The sequence below is a fragment of the Malania oleifera genome, chromosome 9 (assembly GCF_029873635.1).
Source record: "Malania oleifera isolate guangnan ecotype guangnan chromosome 9, ASM2987363v1, whole genome shotgun sequence".
Taxonomy (NCBI): domain Eukaryota; kingdom Viridiplantae; phylum Streptophyta; class Magnoliopsida; order Santalales; family Ximeniaceae; genus Malania; species Malania oleifera.
The window spans coordinates 25,214,915-25,236,797 of NC_080425.1; the positions used below are offsets into that span (position 1 = coordinate 25,214,915).

General features: G+C 37.5%; 1 protein-coding gene across 4 annotated transcripts in view; it reads right to left on the minus strand.

Moving 5' to 3' along the window:
* LOC131164640 (zinc finger CCCH domain-containing protein 5) overlaps nucleotides 1-15,905 on the minus strand; it is a 68,274-nt gene extending 52,369 nt beyond the window's left edge. For all 4 annotated transcript variants that reach the window (XR_009139303.1, XR_009139302.1, XR_009139301.1 and 1 more), the window contains exons 1-4: nucleotides 15,423-15,905; nucleotides 15,131-15,283; nucleotides 14,905-15,042; nucleotides 14,595-14,753 (exon numbers count right to left, since the gene is read on the minus strand). Coding sequence is in view for 1 of the 4 variants with exons in the window: in XM_058121976.1 (XP_057977959.1) it covers nucleotides 14,595-14,753; nucleotides 14,905-15,042; nucleotides 15,131-15,283; nucleotides 15,423-15,776 (804 nt within the window). In the remaining 3 variants the exon portion in view is untranslated. The remainder of the gene's footprint in view (nucleotides 1-14,594; nucleotides 14,754-14,904; nucleotides 15,043-15,130; nucleotides 15,284-15,422) is intronic.
* Between the last annotated feature and the right edge of the window lie 5,978 nt (nucleotides 15,906-21,883).

Consider the following 21,883-nt stretch of genomic DNA (forward strand, 5'->3'; position numbering starts at 1 on the left):
CCCCAAAGCCTTTTGGAGTGATGTTCTGCTCACAACTTACTCCCTCATCAATACAATGCCATACTTTGTCCTTGGTGGTAAAATTCAAAATTCAGTAATCTTTCCTAAGGCTCCTTTGTTCTCCTTTCCTCCTTATATATTTGGTTGTGTGTCCTTTGTCCATCAGTTATCTCCAAGAATGGATACGTTGGATCCTCAAGCTATCAAATGTATTTTTCTGGGCTATTCCTATACTCAAAAGGGATATCGATGTTATAGTCTTACTTTACATTGATTCTTTGTCTCTGCTAATGTCACCTTTTTTGAGTCTATATCATACTAATATGATTCCTTGAGTTCTGTTGACCTTGATGAGTCCCTTCCTCTGCCTTTCCTTCTAGATCCAAACCTAGTATTTGTGCCCAATCCTCTTACATCTTCATCTAGTTGAGTCCTTCTCATTGCTTGAATCATCCCAATTTGCAGGTATACACACGGCGACTCAAGGGGGAGGTGCCTCCTCCAACTTCTTCTACTGCGCCTCTAGTTCCCTTGTCGGATGATCTTATTTCTCGTGATGTTGATCATCCAATAGTTGTTCGAAAAGGTAAACGCACTTGTACCCAACATCTGATCTCTAATTTTGTTTGTAAAGATTTCTTGTCACCCTCTTATTATTGTTTTTTTAGCACTTTATCTTTTGCTACTCTTCCAAGATCTATTTCTAAAGCCTTATCTCATTCTAGGCGGAGGACAGCAATGGTTGGAGAGATGAGTGCACTACACGATAATGATACTTGGGATTTGGTACCTCTTCCTCCTGATAAGTCTCTGGTTGGTTGTCGCTGGGTGTACAATGTGAAAGTCAATCCAGATGATTTCTCGTCTGAAGGCTCGCTTTGTTGCTAAGGAGTACACTCAAGTGTACGGTTCGCATTATTCAGACACATTCTCCCCAGTTGTCAAACTTGCCTTAGTACGTTTGTTCATTTCTTTAGCCACCACTTGTCATTGGCCTCGACATCGGTTAGATGTGAAGAATGCTTTCCTACATAGTGATCTTCATGAGGAGGTACATATGGAGCAACCCCCTAGGTTTTTTACTCAGGGGAAGTCGGGCTTAGTATGTCAGCTCAAGAAGTCATTGCATGGATTAAAACAATCTCCAAGAGCATGGTTTGGCCATTTTAGTGCTATGGTACTTGAGTTTGGCCTTCATCGGTGTGCAGTGTATCACTTTGTATTTTATCATTATACTCCATCGGGCAGTATTTTGCTTATAGTATATGTGGATGACATTGTGATCACTAGTGATCGTGGTCGTGGCATTCAGGACCTAAAGCTTTTTCTATAGAGTAAGTTTCAGACCAAATACTTGGGACCATTGAAGTACTTCTTGGGTATAGGAATATCGAGATCACGTATGGGAACTATCTTGTCACAGAGGAAGTATGTTCTTGATCTTTTGGATGAAACGGGGCTATTGGGATCCAAACCTATTGATATACCCATGGATCCCAATAGTAAGTTAATGCCAGCTATAGGTGATTTGTTGCCTAGTTGTGGTCGGTACCGGAGACTTGTTGTAAAGTTGAATTATCTCACAGTCACTCGACCAAATTTATCCTTCGCAACAAGTGTTGTAAGCAATTTCTCAATTCCTCGAGAACAAGTCACTGGGATGCAATAATTCACATTTTGAGATATCTCAAAGGTGCACCAGGGAGAGGTCTTTTATAACAAGATCAAGGTCACACTCTTATTAAGGGATATGCATATGCATATTGGGTCAAATCACCATCCGATCAAAGATCCACAACTGGATATTGTATATCTTTGTCGGTGGTAATTTGGTGTCTTGGAAAAGTAAGAAACAAACTGTAGATGCCAAGTCGAGTGTTGAGTCAGAGCATATGGCTATGGCACACACTACATGTGAACTTGTTCGGCAGGAGAACGTGTTAAAAGAAATAGGTTTTCCACATTCTCAACCTATAGAGTAGATGTGTGATAATCGAGTTGCTATTCAGGTTGCCTCCAACCTTGTCTTCCATGAGCGGACAAAGCACATTGAATTTGATTGCCACTTTATTTGAGAGAAACTTGTACAGAAGCTCATTACGACCACTTGTGTGAAGTCTAAGTTTCCACTTGCTGATTTGTTCACTAAAGCCTTGGGAGGTGCTCATGTGAAATTCATTTCTAAAAAGCTAAGAGCATAAGATATATATGCTCTAGCTTGAGGGGGATTGTTAATGGTTATTTAGTCTTTTAGCATTATTATTATTATTATGTGTTAAGAGTTGTTAGCAATAAGTGTGAGTTAGTAAGGGTATTATGGTCATTCCTGTTGCACTCACATATATTATAAATAGAGGGAGAGACCTATCATTGAGTTTAGGTCTTCCATTTTACCCAATTACTCAAACAAGTCACAAATAAGACTAAACAAGAAGATCCAAATTAGGTGGCTAGGAGCAAAGCAGGTACTTTTGTTGTCAAATTTTTTTACAAAAATTTAAAAGCTGATAGGCCAATCCTTTTCCCCCAGGGCGTCCTTTCAAAGGTTAAAGCCCAAATACAAATTGTCTATTACGTTTGAAATACAACATGGAAAAGCAATTCTAAGGGGAGACAACTTACGAAACTAAGGGCTAATATTGATCAATGTGGCATTTCATACGATAGGTGGCTCTGCTTTTTATACAAATTTTGAGATATAAAGGAGTGGAAGTCATCAAATCACTAGCTTCCTTGAACTTCTGTCAAAAGGCAAGCAATAGTGCCCAAAAATGGTCTTATGAGTTACAACTTACTAGTGGTCTAGTCACTGCAACCCCCTTGTGCATAGGCACCCCTTCTAGTCACTGCAACCCCCCTAATGCGTAGGCACCCCTACTCCCGCAATCAACAACTAGTTTGCCAAGTGCCTTAAGAGACAGTTACCCCATACACGTACTACTCTGTTGCAAGTTAATCAGGCTTCTCCAAAGGTATGGCATGGGTTACTTTTTCTATGTCATACTCACTATTCAAACAGTAGATCGAGGCATTTTTTCTCAACCCCTTCTTACCCTTAAAAAGCAAGGTCATCGTCTTCCTCGAACTGACCTAGACTCTCCAATCCCTCAAGGTCAACAAGGACAAGTATAATTATCTCTTGTTCAATGACTACATTCTGTAGAATAATCTTAGGTTATGACTCACTTCTCAATGCAAAAACTTGTAGAGGAACCATTAAGTTTTGGGGGCATTGGATTCTACCAATGTTTGCAATACCTAAGCCGAAATTCTCACTTTTGCTTCTCGAAATAGAATTATGTGGTTCTTGAAGAAACTCCAAGGCAAAATGGGACGCGCTCTCTTTCTCTCATGAAACTCTCCTTTCTCTCTCACAAAGCATGGAATTATGGTTTCAAGAGAAGTAGAAGATGCAAAATTGTTATATTCAGATCAAAGGAAACGCCTTCAATCTAAGGTTGGACAAGGTGGAGGAGACCCCTTATCTATTTGTGTTCGAGAACAATATTTCTCACAATATGTAGGTAAGGTTCTCCAAAGAGGCTGTCATTTGGTTTGTTGATGGTTTGTCGATTTTCAGTCCTCTAGAAAGACATTCTCAAAGTTTATGCTTGGGAAACATACAGTGCGGGATGTCGATTAGGTGCACAAAGGTGGGGTTAGTTTCTAGAGTTGGGATTGGGGTGGAAAAATAAGACATTTTTGGTGTTCGTGCCTGGTGGTGCAAAAGGTGATGGGTGACAAAGCTTTATGAATGATCTTTGCAAGATAGCTAAGGAATTCCATGAATCTTGAGGCAAAAGTGAACAAATCTATCGATCTCCTAATCATGGAGTCAAGCAGTGACGGCAGGGAAGAATCAGAAAGTTGTAACATCGAAAAGTTGTGTTCAGACATGGAGTCAAGTATGGTGCATGGAAAAGATCAGATCTGTCGTCGAAGCAGTCATTAGTTGCAAATGAAGAAACCTGGGATTCTGGGAATTCATTGCCGGAAGCCACAGCTGCTCGGTCTACGGTCAGAGACAAACTTCCATAAAATCAAGGTGGCTAGGGTTATGGAAGGGGCAACAAGATTAGCAGCAGCCCCATGTTGTAGGCAGTTGTTGATGAATTTGAATTGGAATTGAACGTGAGTTTACCCCTGGTATCTCCTCTCTCCTCCCTTCCCTTCCCTTTGTTCTATTTCTTCTAAATTCTCCCATTGCTGAAGAACCTTGATGCTGCCCCTGCATCATTTGGTATCAGAGCCCAACCACAATATCTTTCTTCAATTTCAATTCCCCATCTTTTCCTTTCAATCTTCTTCTTCCCCACTCTTCTTCTTTTCTTCCTTCCCCCACTGTTCGGCAACTTTTTATCTCCCTCTGCAGCTGCTTCTTCTCCTTCTCTTCTTCTTCTTTCCTTCTTTCCTCTGTTCTGTAACTTCTCACTTCCTATTTGCTGCTTCTTCATCTTTCTTCTCTTCTTGTTCTCTAGCTTTCAGTCCACCCATTCTCCCTCACTCTTCTCCTCTTCTCTTCTTCTTACTTTCTTCTACTTTCTTTTCTCTGTTCTGGTCTATCACCCTCTGTTCTGTATTATTCCTTCCTCCATCTCTGTTCTGTTTTTCTCCCTTCCTCTTCTTCTTCCATTATCTCCATTAATCTGTCCTTCACTGTTACTCTCTCAGCTCATAACTTCTGTTCTGAAATTTCAGTAATAAAAAAAAATCCGAAACGCAGTTTCTGAACTTTTCAAAAATTCCATTCGTGTCCCCAAATCTCGAATGCCACTTTCCAGCGACCATCCTGCAACACCACCCACACCACCAAAAACAGAACTGCCCCCAACCCTTCCTATCAAAATTTCATTGCTGTCCGGCCACCGGAGGAACCCCCAAGCCCAGGCCAAACATACTCCAGCCATCAGCCTTCAAGAATCCCTAGTGTCTTGAGTTTTTCTCATCACAACACCACCACCACTGTGCTCCCCACGCACTGATCTGCAGTCGCTTAAAGTTTCATTGCTGGAATATCGCCACTGGCGACTCACGCGCTCCACACGCTGGCGAAGATTGTGAAAAAGCCTCCCAGAGTCTTCTGCAATTTCCTGTCTCATGAGAATTGCCTGCAGCCACGATATTTTGAGTTTCTCCACGATACTTTGATCTGCAGCTTGATATTTTGATCACAGACAAATATATTGTAAACAAGCACGATAATTTGGCACGAAACCCTAGAAATTGTCATTGCCAGCATCAAAAATCAGGTTTTGTTGCTGTAGTTTGTGAGTTTTTTTCGTGAATTTGTTTCATTACAGCAGGACAATCAATATCAAGGTGAATTAAAAATAGTTTTTTTTGATAAATTAGGAGTAAGGCTTGTGGGAAATTGTGTTGGGTTGTGATATATAACTTTGGGCACAATTTCAAGCTTTTCAACACCTTTCTCAAGTGTGGAGAAAAGGTTTGCAAAATCATCATTGATGGAAAATGCCCAATGGATGTGGTTTCCATAAATGGAGTCACTCGAATGCAGCTTGATCTGGAACCTCACCCAGAGCCTTATGTAATATCATGTGTTGATAACTCTATTGCACATGTTCATGAAAGATGTTTGGTTCATATCCAAATGGGTGAATATTTGGCTAATGTTTGGTGTGATATCCTACCTAGGAAGATTGACCACGTGCTCCTTGGTTCTCATTGGTTGGATGATTTAGGTGTGACTCAAGGACATGAAAACACGTCTTTCACTATAATGGGAAGAAAATAGTTTTGAAGTCCACTCTGCCAATGAACCAAGACAAAAAAATCAGTCACAATTACTCAGCTTGAAGACACTGCAAGTAAGGAAATGAATGTGTTTGAAGGCATCCAAAATCCTTCAAGCATTCCAATTGTTGAGTTTGTCATTCCCGATGTGCTTATTGATGCCAACTCTCAATTCAAGTCTATGATGCTGCCAAAGGATCGTGGTTTCATGTATCACTCAAGCATTGGCTTCCAAAGGATCCAAATTTGCTTCTCCCTTTTGATTCTCCAACATTTCAAAATTTGAGGCCAAATTTTTCATAACTAGGGGAGAGTTGATGTAGGACAAGAAGTAAGACCTTGGGAAGATCCTTGCTGGAAAATAATTACGAAGAGTTGGGTTAAGGAATCGGGGGGTCAAGTTAGTAGTTTATTATGTGTGTTTAGTATTAATTAGTATAGGATTATGTGTATTTGGGGGTTGCTTGTAATATTTGGGTAAAGTAGGGGTATATTTGTAACGTAATGTAGTTTTAAGGGTTTATGTGTAATTTCATGTAAAGAGGTTTTCTTATAAATAGTGTGTGAAAGCCATGTTGTAGGCAGTGGTTGATGAATTTGAATTGGAATTGAATGTGAGTTTCCCCCTAGTATCTCCTCTCTCCACCCTTCCCTTTCCTTCCTCTCTTCTATTTCTTCTAAATTCTCCCATGGCCGCTGAACCTTAATACTGCCCCAGCATCAGTGGGCTTTCAAAATAATCGAAGGTGAAAAAGAAATTAGTTAAACATATCATATGATCAGTATAATCCAAGGGCTGGCACAAGAAACACTTAGCAATTGGCGAGTTGTAGGGTTACATGCAATGGGAAAAGAAGCTTGGAAGGATTTATTCTTCCTCTAACATAGATAGAGTAAGTTGCTTACCACTTAGGCCCAAAAGTTTGGAATTTTTTGTGTCCACACTAGTGTCACGGTCGGCCTATTTTCACACCCTTGTGAAGGGCCGTGCAGCGCTAGCTAAAGCACTCTTGTTTAACTAGTCAGCCAATCGTTTACCAACATTCATCCACGAAACACTTTCATTAGCATTCAATCAAATGGCAGCGAAAATAGTAAGCATTCATGAAAGCAATGGCAAGCAAGCAGTTAACATTGAATCTACGCAATTCATTAACAACACTTCCGTTGACATCGTGTGTTTAGCAAGGGAGGCAAGTAGGCTAAACACATTGACAAAAGCTAGTGAATTTTACAATGACTAATGAACACTCGCCCTCCCCTAAAGAGCTTTCTAGGCTATTCTCACTCTGGCACTAGGAAACATCAAAGTGACCGAGGAATCATACTGCCTTATTTGGCATACAAATAAACTACTAGCAGAAAATAACCCTACACTAGTATTTACATGATGGAAACCCATCCCAAGCACACGAGACAAGCGGTCACAAGCAAGCACAATGCCCTGAACAAGCTTAGCTCGTGACATTTTCCCCCACTTAGGCAGTCGACGTCCTCGTAGACTTTTGCAGTAGGTACACTTCAAGTTTGTCCATGAATGGTTGAATATCTTCCGCAGAAATCCAGCTAATTTCTTTGTCATCAAGGCATTTCCACTTCACTAGGAACTTCCGCCACTTCTTCCTGGAGGATATGAACTTTATGTATGCAAGGATCTCTTCAACTTCACATATATTAGGTTGCACTGTCTTCAACTCTGCTCTGTTGGACTGACTTCTGCTCAATTCATTGGTATTGGCGTTGAACGGCTTGAGGCAGGTGATATGAAACTGCGATCTTCTCCCCTGATCTGCCCACTTCTTCATCTGCTTAAAAGCTTTCTCCAGATAGGCTCGAGCAAACTTTGCAATCTATCTCCATTCTCTGGTGAAGACGTACGCACTGGGACTCTTTCGTCTGTACGGCTCGCCCATTATGTGAGGTAACAGCGGCTGCTGGCCTATAACAAGCTCAAAAGTGCTCTTGTTGGTTGTTGAGCTCCTTTGGGCATTGCCACCGAACGGAGCCACATCAAGTAGTTGCACGCCATTCTTCTGGTTGTCGTTGACAAAATGGCACAAATACTCTTCCAGTAGCTCTCTGAATCGCTTCATCTGTCCGTCTGTCTGTTGGTGATAACTCGAAGAGATGTCAATATGTGACCTGAATATCCTGAAAAATTTTGTCAAGAAGTTGTCAGTGAACATTAAGTCTCGGTAACAAATAATAACTTGGGGAACACCCCAACGTTTCACAATGTTCACAAGGAACAATTGTGTCATCTCCTTTGACAAACAGTACTTTGGTGCGGCCACGAAAGTACCATACTTCTTCTGCTCCCCCTTGTCTTGTTGGCAAGTGAGACAAGTTTTGGTATAATCAACCACATCATCCCGTGTGCAGCCAACAATACCTCCCCCGTAGTCCTGTCATTGGAGTCATCCTCCGCGAATACCCCTCAACGAACTTCCTGTAATATCTAGTAAGGCCAAGAGAACACGCAACTCCTTCACTGTCATGGGGATCTTCCATTCTTGAATCATCCTTACCTTCTCCATACCCCTCCGGATACGACCTTGCTCAGCCACATGACCAAGGAATTTGTTGCTCCACCGAGCGAAAGAGCACTTCTCTTTCTTCATATACAGACTGTTTCCCCTCTGCCTATCGAACACCTTCCGTAGATGCTCTTCATGTTTCCTCTAAAACAACACCGATGCTCCCAACGGTATTTTGGAAGGGTGAACACATCCCGCTTCCAATTCATCAAGTTGTTTCCCCAACTCTACTATCTCTGGAGGAGCCATCCAACATGGCCCTTTAGTAGGAGGTTTCACTCCTGATAACAACTCAATCTCTTGCTCCATAGTCCATCGTGAAGGAAAATTGTGAGGCAGCTTATCCGGCAACACCTCCTTATACTCATCCAACACCGTTTGGATGGTCGTAGGCTCCAACTCTTGGTCTACTCCTTTGTCTACCACCACCGTGGCTAGACGTGTCTGCTCACCCTGACCCAATCCCTCATTGAGTTGTATGGCTGAAAGGCACTTCCCATCGTCTCCTTTCATTGCAACAACTTGCACCATGAACGAGTGATCTCCCATCAGACACAGGGAACCAGCCGAAGGCATCAGCACTGCCCTCGTCCCCCTTAGGAAACTCCATTCCTAGAATGACTGGAAAGTCATCCAATGGCACCGCTATGAAATTCGCATGACCTTTCCACTGTCCAAGCTTCACAGTCACTTGCTTGGCTACTCCCAGAGTAGGCTGGGCTACAAAGTTAACTGCTTTTATGCATCCTGTATCCTTCTCTAAGGATAAGTTGAGTCTCCATGCTTCCAACTGCGAAACAAAATTATGAGTAGCCCCCGTATCCACCATAGCACGGGTACTCTTCCCATTGATCCTCAAGTCCACAAACTTTAACCCTTTTGCTCGTGTAACTTTCGGTGCTTTTGCCTGCTTTTCCAATGCGCTGACCAGCCGCACTGAACCCACCCTCAGGGCATCATCCTCTCCCTCCTCTCGCTTTCCACCACTTTTCCTGAAGTGAAAGCTTGTAAGGCATTGAGTAATCCCTTGTGTTGACACTCACTCACTCTATGAGATCCACCACACAAGTAGCACAAAATTTTACTCTTCCCCTTTCCATTGGGTGTGTTGAACCCTTGAGACGATGAAACTTTCTTTGAGGTTGATGATTTAGAGTCGGCTCCCCCACTCTTGGGTTTGCCTTTCTTGAAAGACTTTCCACTGTTTTCCTCTCCGCCAAACCGTTTGGACAAAGCGGTATCATCACCAACATAGTCAGTCAAGCGTTCTGCAGCAACTTGTGCAGTTGACAAGTCTTGAACTCTTTGCCTATGAAGTTTTGTCCTTACCCACGGTTTCATCCCCTCAAGAAAATAGAACAACTTGTCCTTCTCCGGCATATCCCAAATATCCAACATCAAAGCAGAAAATTGTTTCACATATTCCCTGATCGACCCGTATGCTTAAGATCTCTCAGTTTTCTCCTTGCATTATACTCAACATTCTCAGGAAAGAATTGGGCCTTGAGCTCTCTCTTCAAGTCTGCCCAACTATTGATTACACAGCGTCCAGCTTCAATATCTTTGTACTTGGTACGCCACCACAGTTTGGCATCACCAACCAAGTACATGGTCGCAGTATCCACCTTTGCCTGTTTTGAGGCCATCCTCACAGCGCGAAAGTACTGTTCCACATCAAACAAGAAGTTCTCTAACTCCTTGGCATCTCGGGCACCCCCATACGTCCTGAGTTCTGGTACCTTGGTCTTGCTAACTCCCAAAGTGTTGGAATTCCCCATAGCAAGAACCATCAGATTCACCTTTGCATCCAAATCAGCCATCCATGACTGCAAAGTTTCAACTGTATGGCAAAAGTACTCTGACATGTCGCCTATCAAACCTGCTTGATGTTTTTGTGATCCCATCACTTCATCAACAAGTTCTCTCATCTGGGCCACCTCCGCGGCCACAGTGTTGGTTGTTGCCTCAACCTGTGCTTCCAGCACGTTGATCCTCTCAGTATTGTTTGGTGTCATGGTCACTTACCAAAGCTTTCCAAATCCCGCAACGAAGGCAATCAAATTCACGTAGCAACTCAACCTTGGGCTCTGATACCAAGTGTCACGGTCCGACTATTCTCACACCCTTGTGGAGGGTCGTGCGGTGCTAGCTAAAGCAATCTTGTTTAACTAGTCAACCAATTGTTTACCAACATTCATCCATGAAACACTTTCATTAGCATTCAATCAAATGGCAGTGGAAACAGTAAGCATTCATGAAAGCAATGGCAAGCAAGCAGTAAACATTGAATCTACGCAATTCATTAACAACACCTCCGTTGACATCGTGTGTTTAGTGAGGGAGGCAAGTAGGCTAAACACATTGACAAAAGCTAGTGAGTTTTACAATGACTGATGAACACTCACCCTCCCCTAAAGAGCTTTCTAGGCTATTCTAACTCTAGCACTAGGAAACATCAAAGTGAACGAGGAGTCATACTGTCTTATTTGGCATACAAATAAACTACTAGCAGAAAATAACCCTACCCTAGTATTTACATGATGGAAACCAATCCCAAGCACACGAGACAAGCGGTCACAGGCAAGCATAATGCCCTAAACAAGCTTAGCTCGTGACACTTAGCAATGCATGGCAATTCACCATAAAGATCCCAACATGGCTCAATCATATGCCCTCGTCATCCACAATGGGTGCACTTGCAAAAGGGGCCTCAACACGTCCTTCTCTTCCACCGCGCCCACTCAAACCACCCTGAGAACTTCTGCAACTACTTGGTGGAAAGCTAGAATCACCTTGGGTAAAGAAAGTCGTCTTCTCAAATACAGAGGTTGAAGCAGGGGCAACAGAATGTCTACAAGAGGAAGCACGAAGGATAAAAGAACAAACATCATCATAGGTGGAAACTTTACAACATTAGATTACTACTTCAACTAAAACCCTAAGCTATTAGGCTGTGGACCAACATTGTATATCAAGCTTTAACATCCCCCTTATATGCAGCCTAATAACATGTGGAGATCCAAACAAACGACAAATAACACCCACTACAAGGAATACAATAACTTTTAAACCACACAGTAAACGCAGGCAACAAGATTAGACCTAGGACCCCTATGTAACCAACTTGTATGCCATGTTAATTACCACATTAACTAAAACCTTAAGCCATTAGTTTGTGATCAAGCAATGTATATCAAGCTTTAATATGCACTACCAAAGTTCTCGGACCGGACCACCTCAAACTCAGGTTTCAAACATACTAGGGCTTGAAGAGTTGTCATCATCTGCTCCCTCTGGCTCTTGCATCTCATGTACATCACTAGTAGGTTGCATGATGTTAAATTCCTCGTGGATGCACTTCATCTATGCAAAGTACTCTATCACACTCATGTCTCCCTTTTCTAATCGAAAATACCCCAAGGAATGGGATAGATCATACATGCATGTAATATAACATGAATATAAGTATTAAGAGCTTAACAAAATTGCAAATCTCCTTGCATCCATCCATCCAGATGCACTCCCTATTCTTATGACCATAGTATTTACTAACATACACTCACTAAAATATAGTAATAATATATAAGTAACAAGTAACACTCCTCAAGCTGCAGCATATATATTGTATGCTTCTAGCTTGTTATTGAGACAGCCTCTTTTGTAATCAAAAAATAGTAATTATGGTCATTATGATTTATGATGTACATGAGACACATTATAAATAAAGAGGGAGATCTATCGTCAAGTTAGGTTCTCCATTTACCACATTCCTTTAACAAACACAATTATAAACAAGGAAAAATGCAGCAAGTTGAAAGCAATAGTTGAAATGATGGAGTAAGTGTCAAAACCATAACAAAACTAAGGCAGCCACGTAATAACAAGAGAACTGCAGCAATTAAATATGGAAGCAACATTAGCATTTGGAGGAATGAAATTTAAGTCACATTGGGGACCAAAAAATATGGACAAGTATAAACAGCTGACTACAACGAAATGCACTATCCACAATCATCAAGGCTATCTGGGCCAATGCAGCTATGCCTGATCTAGAGAACTTTTGAGTCAAGAAAATTATGTGAAGAGTACAAAGAGGATTTTTTTATCTTTACTTTCGAGAGGGGAAGGAAGGGGAGAAAAACTCAAACACACAGAGAGGCGAGGACAGACGATTAAAGTTTTAGCAAGCCAAGAGATTGCTTTATGGCCTCGAGCAATTTCCATGGCATTCATACAAACATTTTATTCTCATATGATGAATATTAGCAACTTCCAAATTGAGTTATATTCCTCCTATATGAAGCCCTTATGATTTGGTTCTTTCATTCCGCAGGTGCAATACATGGAAGACATGCAAAATACAGTTATGAGTATGCTGCAGAGCACAATGCTAAATATTAACAAACTAAAAGAATGAAAAGAAGAAGAATAGTCCTCTAAATAGAGAACAAAATTCAACATCAAGGAGTAAGGAGCTTGGGACAGCCAAAAAACACTCAATGTGGAAATATAGAGCCAATAGAACAAGTTATAAGTTGTACTTCAAAATAAGTAGATATGCAAGAACACATGCAATCCAATTGACATATCATTTAGCAAACTGTTTCCAGCTATTTGAAACATTTCAGCTAAGGCACAGTACTTGTTCATTAAAATGAATCTCTAGTGTCTTTCTATTTTAAAAAAAAAAAAGAATTTCTAGTGCCACTGTGCTTTCAAGAATCTTTTCCATGTACTTTATTTTTTAAAAGTTTCAATGATCAACGTTTAATGTGATATTACAATGCATATTTTGCCAGATTTAGGAAAAAATAGGTAGTGTACATATGTCATTTTAGTGCTTCTCTATAGCAAACCTATCAAATATGCCGAAGAGTATTTTTAGTGCCCATGAACACCACTTTAACCTCAATAAATTGTGACTTATAAGTGCACAAGCAACTGCTAACTTTTGCAATCATGCACTAAAAAACTAAATAAAAATGACAGTGGTAAAGCATGACATAAACGACAGTACAACACTTCTAAACCATAAACATACATAGGTGATCTTAATTGTCAAGGCATCCATTATGGTAATTCAAATTGTTCCCAACCCTTGATATAATATAAATATATATATATATATATGCTGCAAAAGACATTCCATTTGTTTTCAATTATAAAAGCAAAGTGCATGTTTTGAAGTCAATAATCAATTTCAACTACATACGAGTACATGACGTTGCTTGCAAGCTTAAACCTTGGGAAATACCGCCGAAATCAGCAAGACACCTCCAATACCCAGGATAACGATAATGCCCAACAAACTATTAGTGGTCAAGGAGCAAGAGTTTGCAACAAAATAAACTCACAAAGAAATGTAGCTTTCAAGATATTCATGCAAAAAGTCTTGACATATACAGCCTACAACCCAAAAAATCAAAAAATTTCACAAAAAAAAAATAGATAAGTAAAAAAAAAAAAATACATAAAATTGCCGTTTTATGATAATATAATATGAAACACAATAAGAAGGAAATCGTGCATATGCCTTTCAAACTGCAATAACATATATTTGTCCTCTTTGTATTAATTGTGTCCTCTTCACGAAAAATTTCCCTTTCAATCCAAAGAAAATGATGAAATATTGTGATAGTCTAATGGCATTGCTAGTAGGATACAGAGCTGTTAAAAGGAAAAAAACTTTCATTCCAACCCAATCACAACCAAAATCATGAACCTCCATCAGAGTGAATCTATAAAACAATTTCTGATTTAAGCCAAGTCAAACAAAGTGAACAACAGTTTTACAGTGAACAAAATTAATTAGAATATACTAACATATTAAGAAAAATTAGGTCTAACAAGAATGCACAGATTATGAATATACGTCTTTGAAATATGCTTAATTGCATGTCTTCTGCTATTTTTTCTTTTTTTTCTCCTTTTCTTTCTTTTTCCTTTTTTGACACATGATGGCCCTCATTATATTTTGGAAATACTAATGTGCTTCACAAACTAGTAATAGGAACTAGCATTGTAAATTGACAGTATTGTGTAATGATGTTGTTCCTGTATCACCTAGGCTTGTACCAGAGTAATGGAACTCAATTCAGCTCAACTAACCATTAATCTCAGCTATATGGGAGCACGGTACACAACACAGGCACCATGATTTAAATTTCATAAAACAAATACTTTTGAATTTATTCTGTCATAAAAAAAAATATTATCTTCAATTCCAATACAAAATAAATAAATAAAAAAAATTGTCAAGATATGTAGGGATACAAGAATCGCAGGATGGCACCATTTACAGACCTCAAGCCCCTCATCTTGCTCCCAAGCAAGGCCAGGTCCATTGTACATGTTCTTAATAAGCAATGTGCACGACTTGTCAGGGTAAAAATGGACTCTGCTGCAACGCTGCCCGAACCGACAAGCTCCAGTTTTGAAATGGAAGGGACAGTGAGCTTTATCCTATTGGAGATTGTTATTTTCAACAACAAAAAGTCAAAATGCATTAGCACAACATATGAATGAGAAAAACTGTAAGCGAAGGCATAACATTGCAGAGCGTGAGCAACTAAACAACAACTTGAATGAGCGAGAGAGGGGGGGGAGAGCATGCCTGTTCAGTCCCAAAGTTTGGGATTTGTTGGGCAACATCATCAAAAACCTGCTGTGCTGAAACTATTGAAGCATTCCTGTAATCAGTAAAAGCTTCCGATTGGGGAGGGAGAGGATTTGACGTAGGTCTATCAGTATCCTGTCAAGGAAACGATAACCTATATAGTTCAACTGTTCATCGCAACTAAAAGAGCAAAAGAACACAACACAATATACAATGACCGAACCTCTTTTCTAATTTGTTGCTCCGCAGCTTTCTTCGCAACCTTGACCCTTTTCTTCTTGACAATTATCTCGTTTCCTTGCCAAATAATTTCTGCAGGCCCTTCTTCTATGTATTCGCAATCATCGTCTTCAATAAACTCGTTATCATTTTCAACCTGCCAAATACGGTACGAATACATTAGTTTAACCTTTTCTATGACCGGAGAAATATTTCAGAATCTCGGTTCACTTTCTTTTGCCACATTTCGAGGGAATCAAACAGGGTCTATCAGAACAAATAGAAAACAGACCAACCTTCTTTCGCTCCGATTCTTCTAGCTCCTTCCTTTGCTCTTCCTCCTCCGCCTCCTTCATCTTCTTTTCCATGGCCTCAATCCACAGCCTCTCTCTCTCCTCGAACTCCTTCCGAGCTCTCTCAGCCCTCTCGGCTTCTTCCTCCTCCATCAATCTCATTCTCATCTGTTCTTCGGGGTTGTTCATCCGTGCCTCCTCCTCTTCGCGCTCCTCCGCCGCCGCCTGCCTCCTCATCTGCTTCCTCTTCTGCTTCTTTGCCGCCTTCCTTTTCTCCTTCCGGCTCAATACACTACTCTCCATGCCCTCCTCCATTTTGGACTCGTCATCTTCTCCACTGGCGACATGCTCCGCCATCGTCGAAAGCTGCAGAACTCGGACTCGGCAACTCTGGAAAAAAAAAACAAAATTATTTTTAGGGCAGCAGGTGGCGAGCGGAAGCGGTATGATCGAACCAAAGTGCAACAAAATCTATGCAAGTGAACAGCTCAGATTTATTTAAGAAAATAAAATATAAATATACACCATACTTATATTTAACAAAATTTTCAAATATAAATTTTAAAAATAATAATTTGATATATTTAATTGAAATATTTTAAATTATGACGATATATATATATATATATATATATATATAATTAAAAACTACCCGAACTTATACTAATGGCAAGCCCAAAAAAAACCTAAACAGCCTGTAAGTCAACTTAAATGTGAAGTTTATTTAAAAAAATAAAATGATACTATAATCAATGAGAGTTTTTAAAAAAAATTAATAATTAATTTTATGCATTTAATTGAAATAATTTAAAATATAATATCTTAATAATATGGATTATGAGTAGGTGTATGCACAATTAAAAACTACTTGAATTAAATAAATAATTTTTTAGCGGCAAAGTAAATTTTTTTATTTTAAAATCATGTCATAATAGGTTAAATTGTTGAATTTTATAAATGTTACCTATAGTAATTTAATTATTTTAGAATTTATATTTACTAAGTTATAATTTTAGTTAATCAATTATGCTTTAATTTAGCTATTTTTATTTATAATTATCAATATATATTATTCTTTTTCCTAAAAGTCAATAAATTAAATATATAATTTGATAATAAAATATAATCTATTTTAATAAATTAGATAGATAAAATGAATTACCATGGGCAAGATAAAGAAAAATTAGACATTTCAATGAAATATTTTTAACAAATATGATATCTCAATAATATATATTAGTGTCGATATTGGATGCAAGTAGCATGTTCTTTTACCAACATGTTTGGTGATTGATGCGTTTAATTTTTATACAAGTTTTGTCATACTTTCACTCTTATTTTTATTCTAATTTGTGTTTAATTTTATTATTTATTAGAGTTTTGATTTATTTTGTTTATTTTTTGTTTAAGAATAAATAAATTGAAAGTCATGCGATAAGAAGGAAACTTTTCTTTTCAAATTCAAATTATCTTCATTAAGTGTCATTTTCAAACTCAAATTCTTTTCTCAAATTTTCTAAAACACCTTTCAATATTTGGAGAATAACTTTTGCTATAAAACTCCAAAAAAAGCAATCTTAGTATCTTTGAAAAGTTAAGAAAAAATCTCACAACTTTCGTTTTGAAGATTTTCAAAGATGGAAAAATATAGATAGAGAAAATCACATATCAAGGTGGCAGCTTAAAAAGGATGGGATTTGGAGCTTGTTTTGGGGAGATAAGAAGGGATGACGACCAGACCTTTATAAGAGGAGGGGATTCGAAGTTGGAAGAGAGAGGAGGATTTTCTTCACCATTAAAGAGAAATTCGAAGTTTGGAAAAATAAGAGAGAGGTTGAATTAGAGTTGTTGATGATTGAGATTCTCGATCTACATACAATTTCCTTTTTAATTATTTCATCTTCTTTTTGTACAATTTGCATTATGAATTCTAGAATTATTATGTTTTGTTTTGATTATATTATGAGTTAATTACTAATTCTAAGGCTACGATGTAACCTATCTATCACAATTTCAAATCTTATTTTTATGTGATCATAATTTTATCATTCATTTTGAGTATACACCATTGAGTTTAATGCTTTCAATTATCTGACCAACATTTAAGTGTTTTGTTGTACATGTTAATTCGAGAGATGATGCATGTAGTTTAGTATCATATGATGCATGTCATTAATTGAACGAAATACAGGAATGTGCCAACGTGATTCGTGTGGCTCTTATGCAAAATATTATTAATCTTAATGTACTCAAATGTTTTTAAATTCACATACACATATCGCAGATTATCATATTTTGGGTAATTATAATTCTACTCGAGAGAAGGTCTTAGGTAAGTTAGAATATTTTGTCATCAAATAGGATGATAATTGATTGATTGCATGATTAGGATTTGGGATTGGATTGGCTAGGTAAGTCGGATGCCTAAATGTTTTCTTCTTAGGTGAAATCTCCTTCTTTTTAAGTATTTTGTTTATTTATTTTTATTTTTTTCATATTCAAATTCCACCACTTTTCTTGATTTCCAAATAATTTAGAATTAGAACAATTTCAATAGTTAATAGGCAAATTGTCATCGTGGGTTCGACATCCTTCTTTATCACTATATTACTTGTTACGATTTCATGCACTTGCGAAATTTCACAACAAGTTTTTGGCGTCGTTGCCAGAGACTATTTATTTTCTATTACTTTTGATACCAACTAGTTCAAGGTTAATTTTATTTTTCTTTATCTTAGTATTTATTTTTATTTTTATTTTTCTTTTTATTTTTTCAAGCTTCCCGATTTGTGCATGAGATGTACTCGAAGTTTGGACTTAGTACCTTTTGACCCTAAAATTGAGCACACCTTTAAACGTCTAAACAAGGAAAAGAAGAAGGATTCCCCAATCAAGAACGAAGCAGTGGAAAATCAACTTGGAAATGGGACTTTGGGAGGTTATGTTGTTCCTTTGGTCACTGGAGCTACTTCCAGCATTTGACGGCCTGCCATTCAAGCCAGTAACTTTAAGATAAAGCCAGCTATTCTTTAAATGGTAGCCTCAATGTTGCAATTCAGTGACATGCCACATGATGATCCAAATGCTCACATAGTTAATTGTTGACCTAACTGGGCTTTTCAATCCTGTTTTGATGATAACAAAGTGAAGGATGTTTTAACATATGATGTTAAGTGATGTGTTTTAGGTAAAAGAACTCTCAAGGTTGATAGGTTGAAGCTCAATGTTAGCCTAGTGAAAGCTCCTCAAAATATTGAAGGTAATGAACAACAAATGAAGAAGTTTAAAGGCAAGCAAACCCAAAGTCAAAAGTGAATCTCAAAAGGCTGAAGGATTTAAGAAGACCATAATTAGAAAAACTGTTGTAAGTATTTCAAAACCAAATGTCATTTAGATATATGAAGCTCTTATAAAAACAAAAGAAACTAAGAAATACTTTGTTTTAAAGAGCTTAAAACATGTTTTTGAAATCAAAGTAACAAAAGTCTTAAAGGACGGAAAGTTTTCAAAATAAAAAAAGAGTTTCTGACAAGCCATGCACCTGACATACTACTGTCTGTCTATGGACAGACGAATGGCAAGTTAAAGGGTTTAATCAAAGTGTTATGAGTTTAAAATTTTAACTATGACAGACGACTACCTATGTTATGGCAGACGACAACCAGTATTCTGGGTTTAAATTTTAACTATAACAGACGACTGCTATGTCGTGGTAGACGACTGCCACGTAGAGCAGATTTCAGATTTCAACGGGAAGCTTCTTTTAAAATTTTGAATTTCAAAATTAATTAACAATTTAATGTTTTTTCAAAGTTTACCTAATTTGATGTAGATGTTGATCTTTTAAAATTTTAAATTTCAAAATTTAATCAACAATTTAATGTTTTTTTCAAAGTTTATCTAATTTGATGTGGATGTTGATCTTTTAAAATTTTGAATTTCAAAATTTAGTCAACAATTTAATGTTTTTTCAAAGTTTACCTAATTTGATGTGGATGTTGATCTTTTAAAATTTTGAATTTCAAAATTTAGTCAACAATTTAATGTTTTTTCAAAGTTTACCTAATTTGATGTGGATGTTGATCTTTCAAAATTTTGAATTTCAAAATTTAGTCAACAATTTAATGTTTTTTCAAAGTTTACTTAATTTAATATGGATGTTGATCTTTTAAAATTTTGAATTTCAAAATTTAGTCAACAATTTAATGTTTTTTCAAAGTATACCTAATTTGATGTGGACGTTGATATTTTAAATTGCCTATAAATACCTCTTTGGGTAATGAAAAAACATGATAGAGAAAACACAAGAAAAGAGAGAAATCAGACAAAATTTGAAATTCATCTTGTACTGAAATTCTCTTGAAGTTCTTCTTTGCTCACATCTTTTTATGGAAAGGAATTCTACAATTTGTTAGATTGAAAATATCAAAGTTTGGTTCCGGGTTGCAATTTCATTTCTCTTTTAAACGAACCATTGGTGACTTCTAAAAACTTTAGAACTTCATATATTCTATCTTGCTTTAGTTTTATGAAGTACAATTTACATCTCAATTTGTACAACATGCTCTAAAATTTGAGAGTATTTTTTGTACATAGAATTTATATTATATTATTGTAGATTGTGACGATTCCAGGTTTGCTGGATCGTTGGCTACGCGAGGGATTATCGCTTAGAGAGGTGCTGCTCTAACCTTCTGAAGGAATGTGTAAAAGTATTGTTTCACCCGGTAAAGGAACAAATTTAGTGAATCCTTTGGTGGTTTTGCCAAAGGCGAGGACTTAGGTTGTGTTGAAGCCGAACCTCGTAAAATTCTGTGTCTCACTCTCTCTTTCCCTTACTCTTTATTTTCAGCATATTTATATTGCGTGGATGGTTTAAATTTGAAATCGTATACACTACGTATATTTAGAAATCAAACAAACTTAAAGTTTAATTTTGATTTGGGTTGCGGAAACCGAAAGGGAGTACGTTGGTTAAACCATACTTTGCAGAAACCATACGGGAGTACGTTACTTGGTTAAAACGCCCAAAGAAAATTAACTAAGAGTTTACTTGAATTCTGAATTTTGGGAAGAGTGTGGATGTGTGGTTGTAAACCATATAAAAGAAGCAAATTTATTTTAACAAGCATATCATTCAACTTCAGGGCTTGATTCATATTTATAAGGCATACATAAACAAACAACCATCCTAATTTTTTACTACTGTATATCTTAATTTTGGTTTGGTTGTTTGCTTTCAAATTGTGTTTGATTAGTTTGGATAGTGTGGTTGATTGAAAGGTTGATTGGTGATTTAGTTGTTTAAGTGCTTGTGTTGTTGATTGTATAAAAGAAATGGAGTTATTGTGTGTTTTACAAATTAAACAAACAAGTAAAAGAATTGGTTAAACAATAAAAGAAGTTAAGTATTCTTAAAAGGAATTAAAAAGAAAGTTTTTAAATTCCCAATTCACCCCCCTCTTGGGAAGCTATCCTAATTTCAATTGGTATTAGAGCCCAATTATGGCAAAACCTAACAAGTAGTTATATAAAGATCTAAAATGGTACAAATAGAAGTAGCTCCCTTTGGTGAGGGTCAATCCTCAACTAGGCCACCTATTTTTTGTGAAATAAATTACACCTTTTGCAAGCAACGAATGAGAATCTATCTTCAAACAATGGACTGGAAGACATGGAACGTTGTAACAAATGGAAATCTAATCCCCACTAAACTAGTTAATGGAAAAGAGGTACCTAAAGAAGATAAAGAACTAAACGATTCAGATTATAAAATGTTGCAAATCAACTCAAGTGCAATAAACGCATTATATTGTGCACTTGATGCAAATGAATTCAACAGATTAATGGCATGTAAAACAGCCAAAGAGATTTGGGATAAATTGGAAGTAACTTATGAAGGTACGGTAGATGTTAGGGAAAGTAGAATCGATATGTTAACCAGTGAATATGAAGCTTTTAGGATGAACTCCGATGAAAGTATAACAAGCATGTATACTAGGTTCACCCATATCATAAACTCATTAAGTACCTTAGGAAAAACTTATTCCACCCATGAGATGATTCGTAAAATTCTAAGAGCACTTTCACCTATTTGGGAACCAAAAGCCACAGCCATTACGGAAGGAAGAAATCTTAAAACAACTTCCTTAGATGAACTCATAGGATCTCTTCTAACCTATGAAATGATGTTGAAAGAAAGAAGCACTGAAAACAAAAATAAGATGTCTATAGCTCTAAAAGCTTTGAAAGAATATTTAAGCGAGGAAGATAATAAATCTAGTGAATTAGAAGATGAGGACTTAAGACTCATAACTAAAAGACTTGGAAAATTCTTAAGGAGAAACAAAAAATTCACTAGAAAATTTAATGGATCAAAAGCTGAAAAGAGAGAAAGTAATAAAAAAGAATACAAAAACAAAAATGGTCCTCCCACTTGCTATCATTGTAAAAAGGTCGGGCAC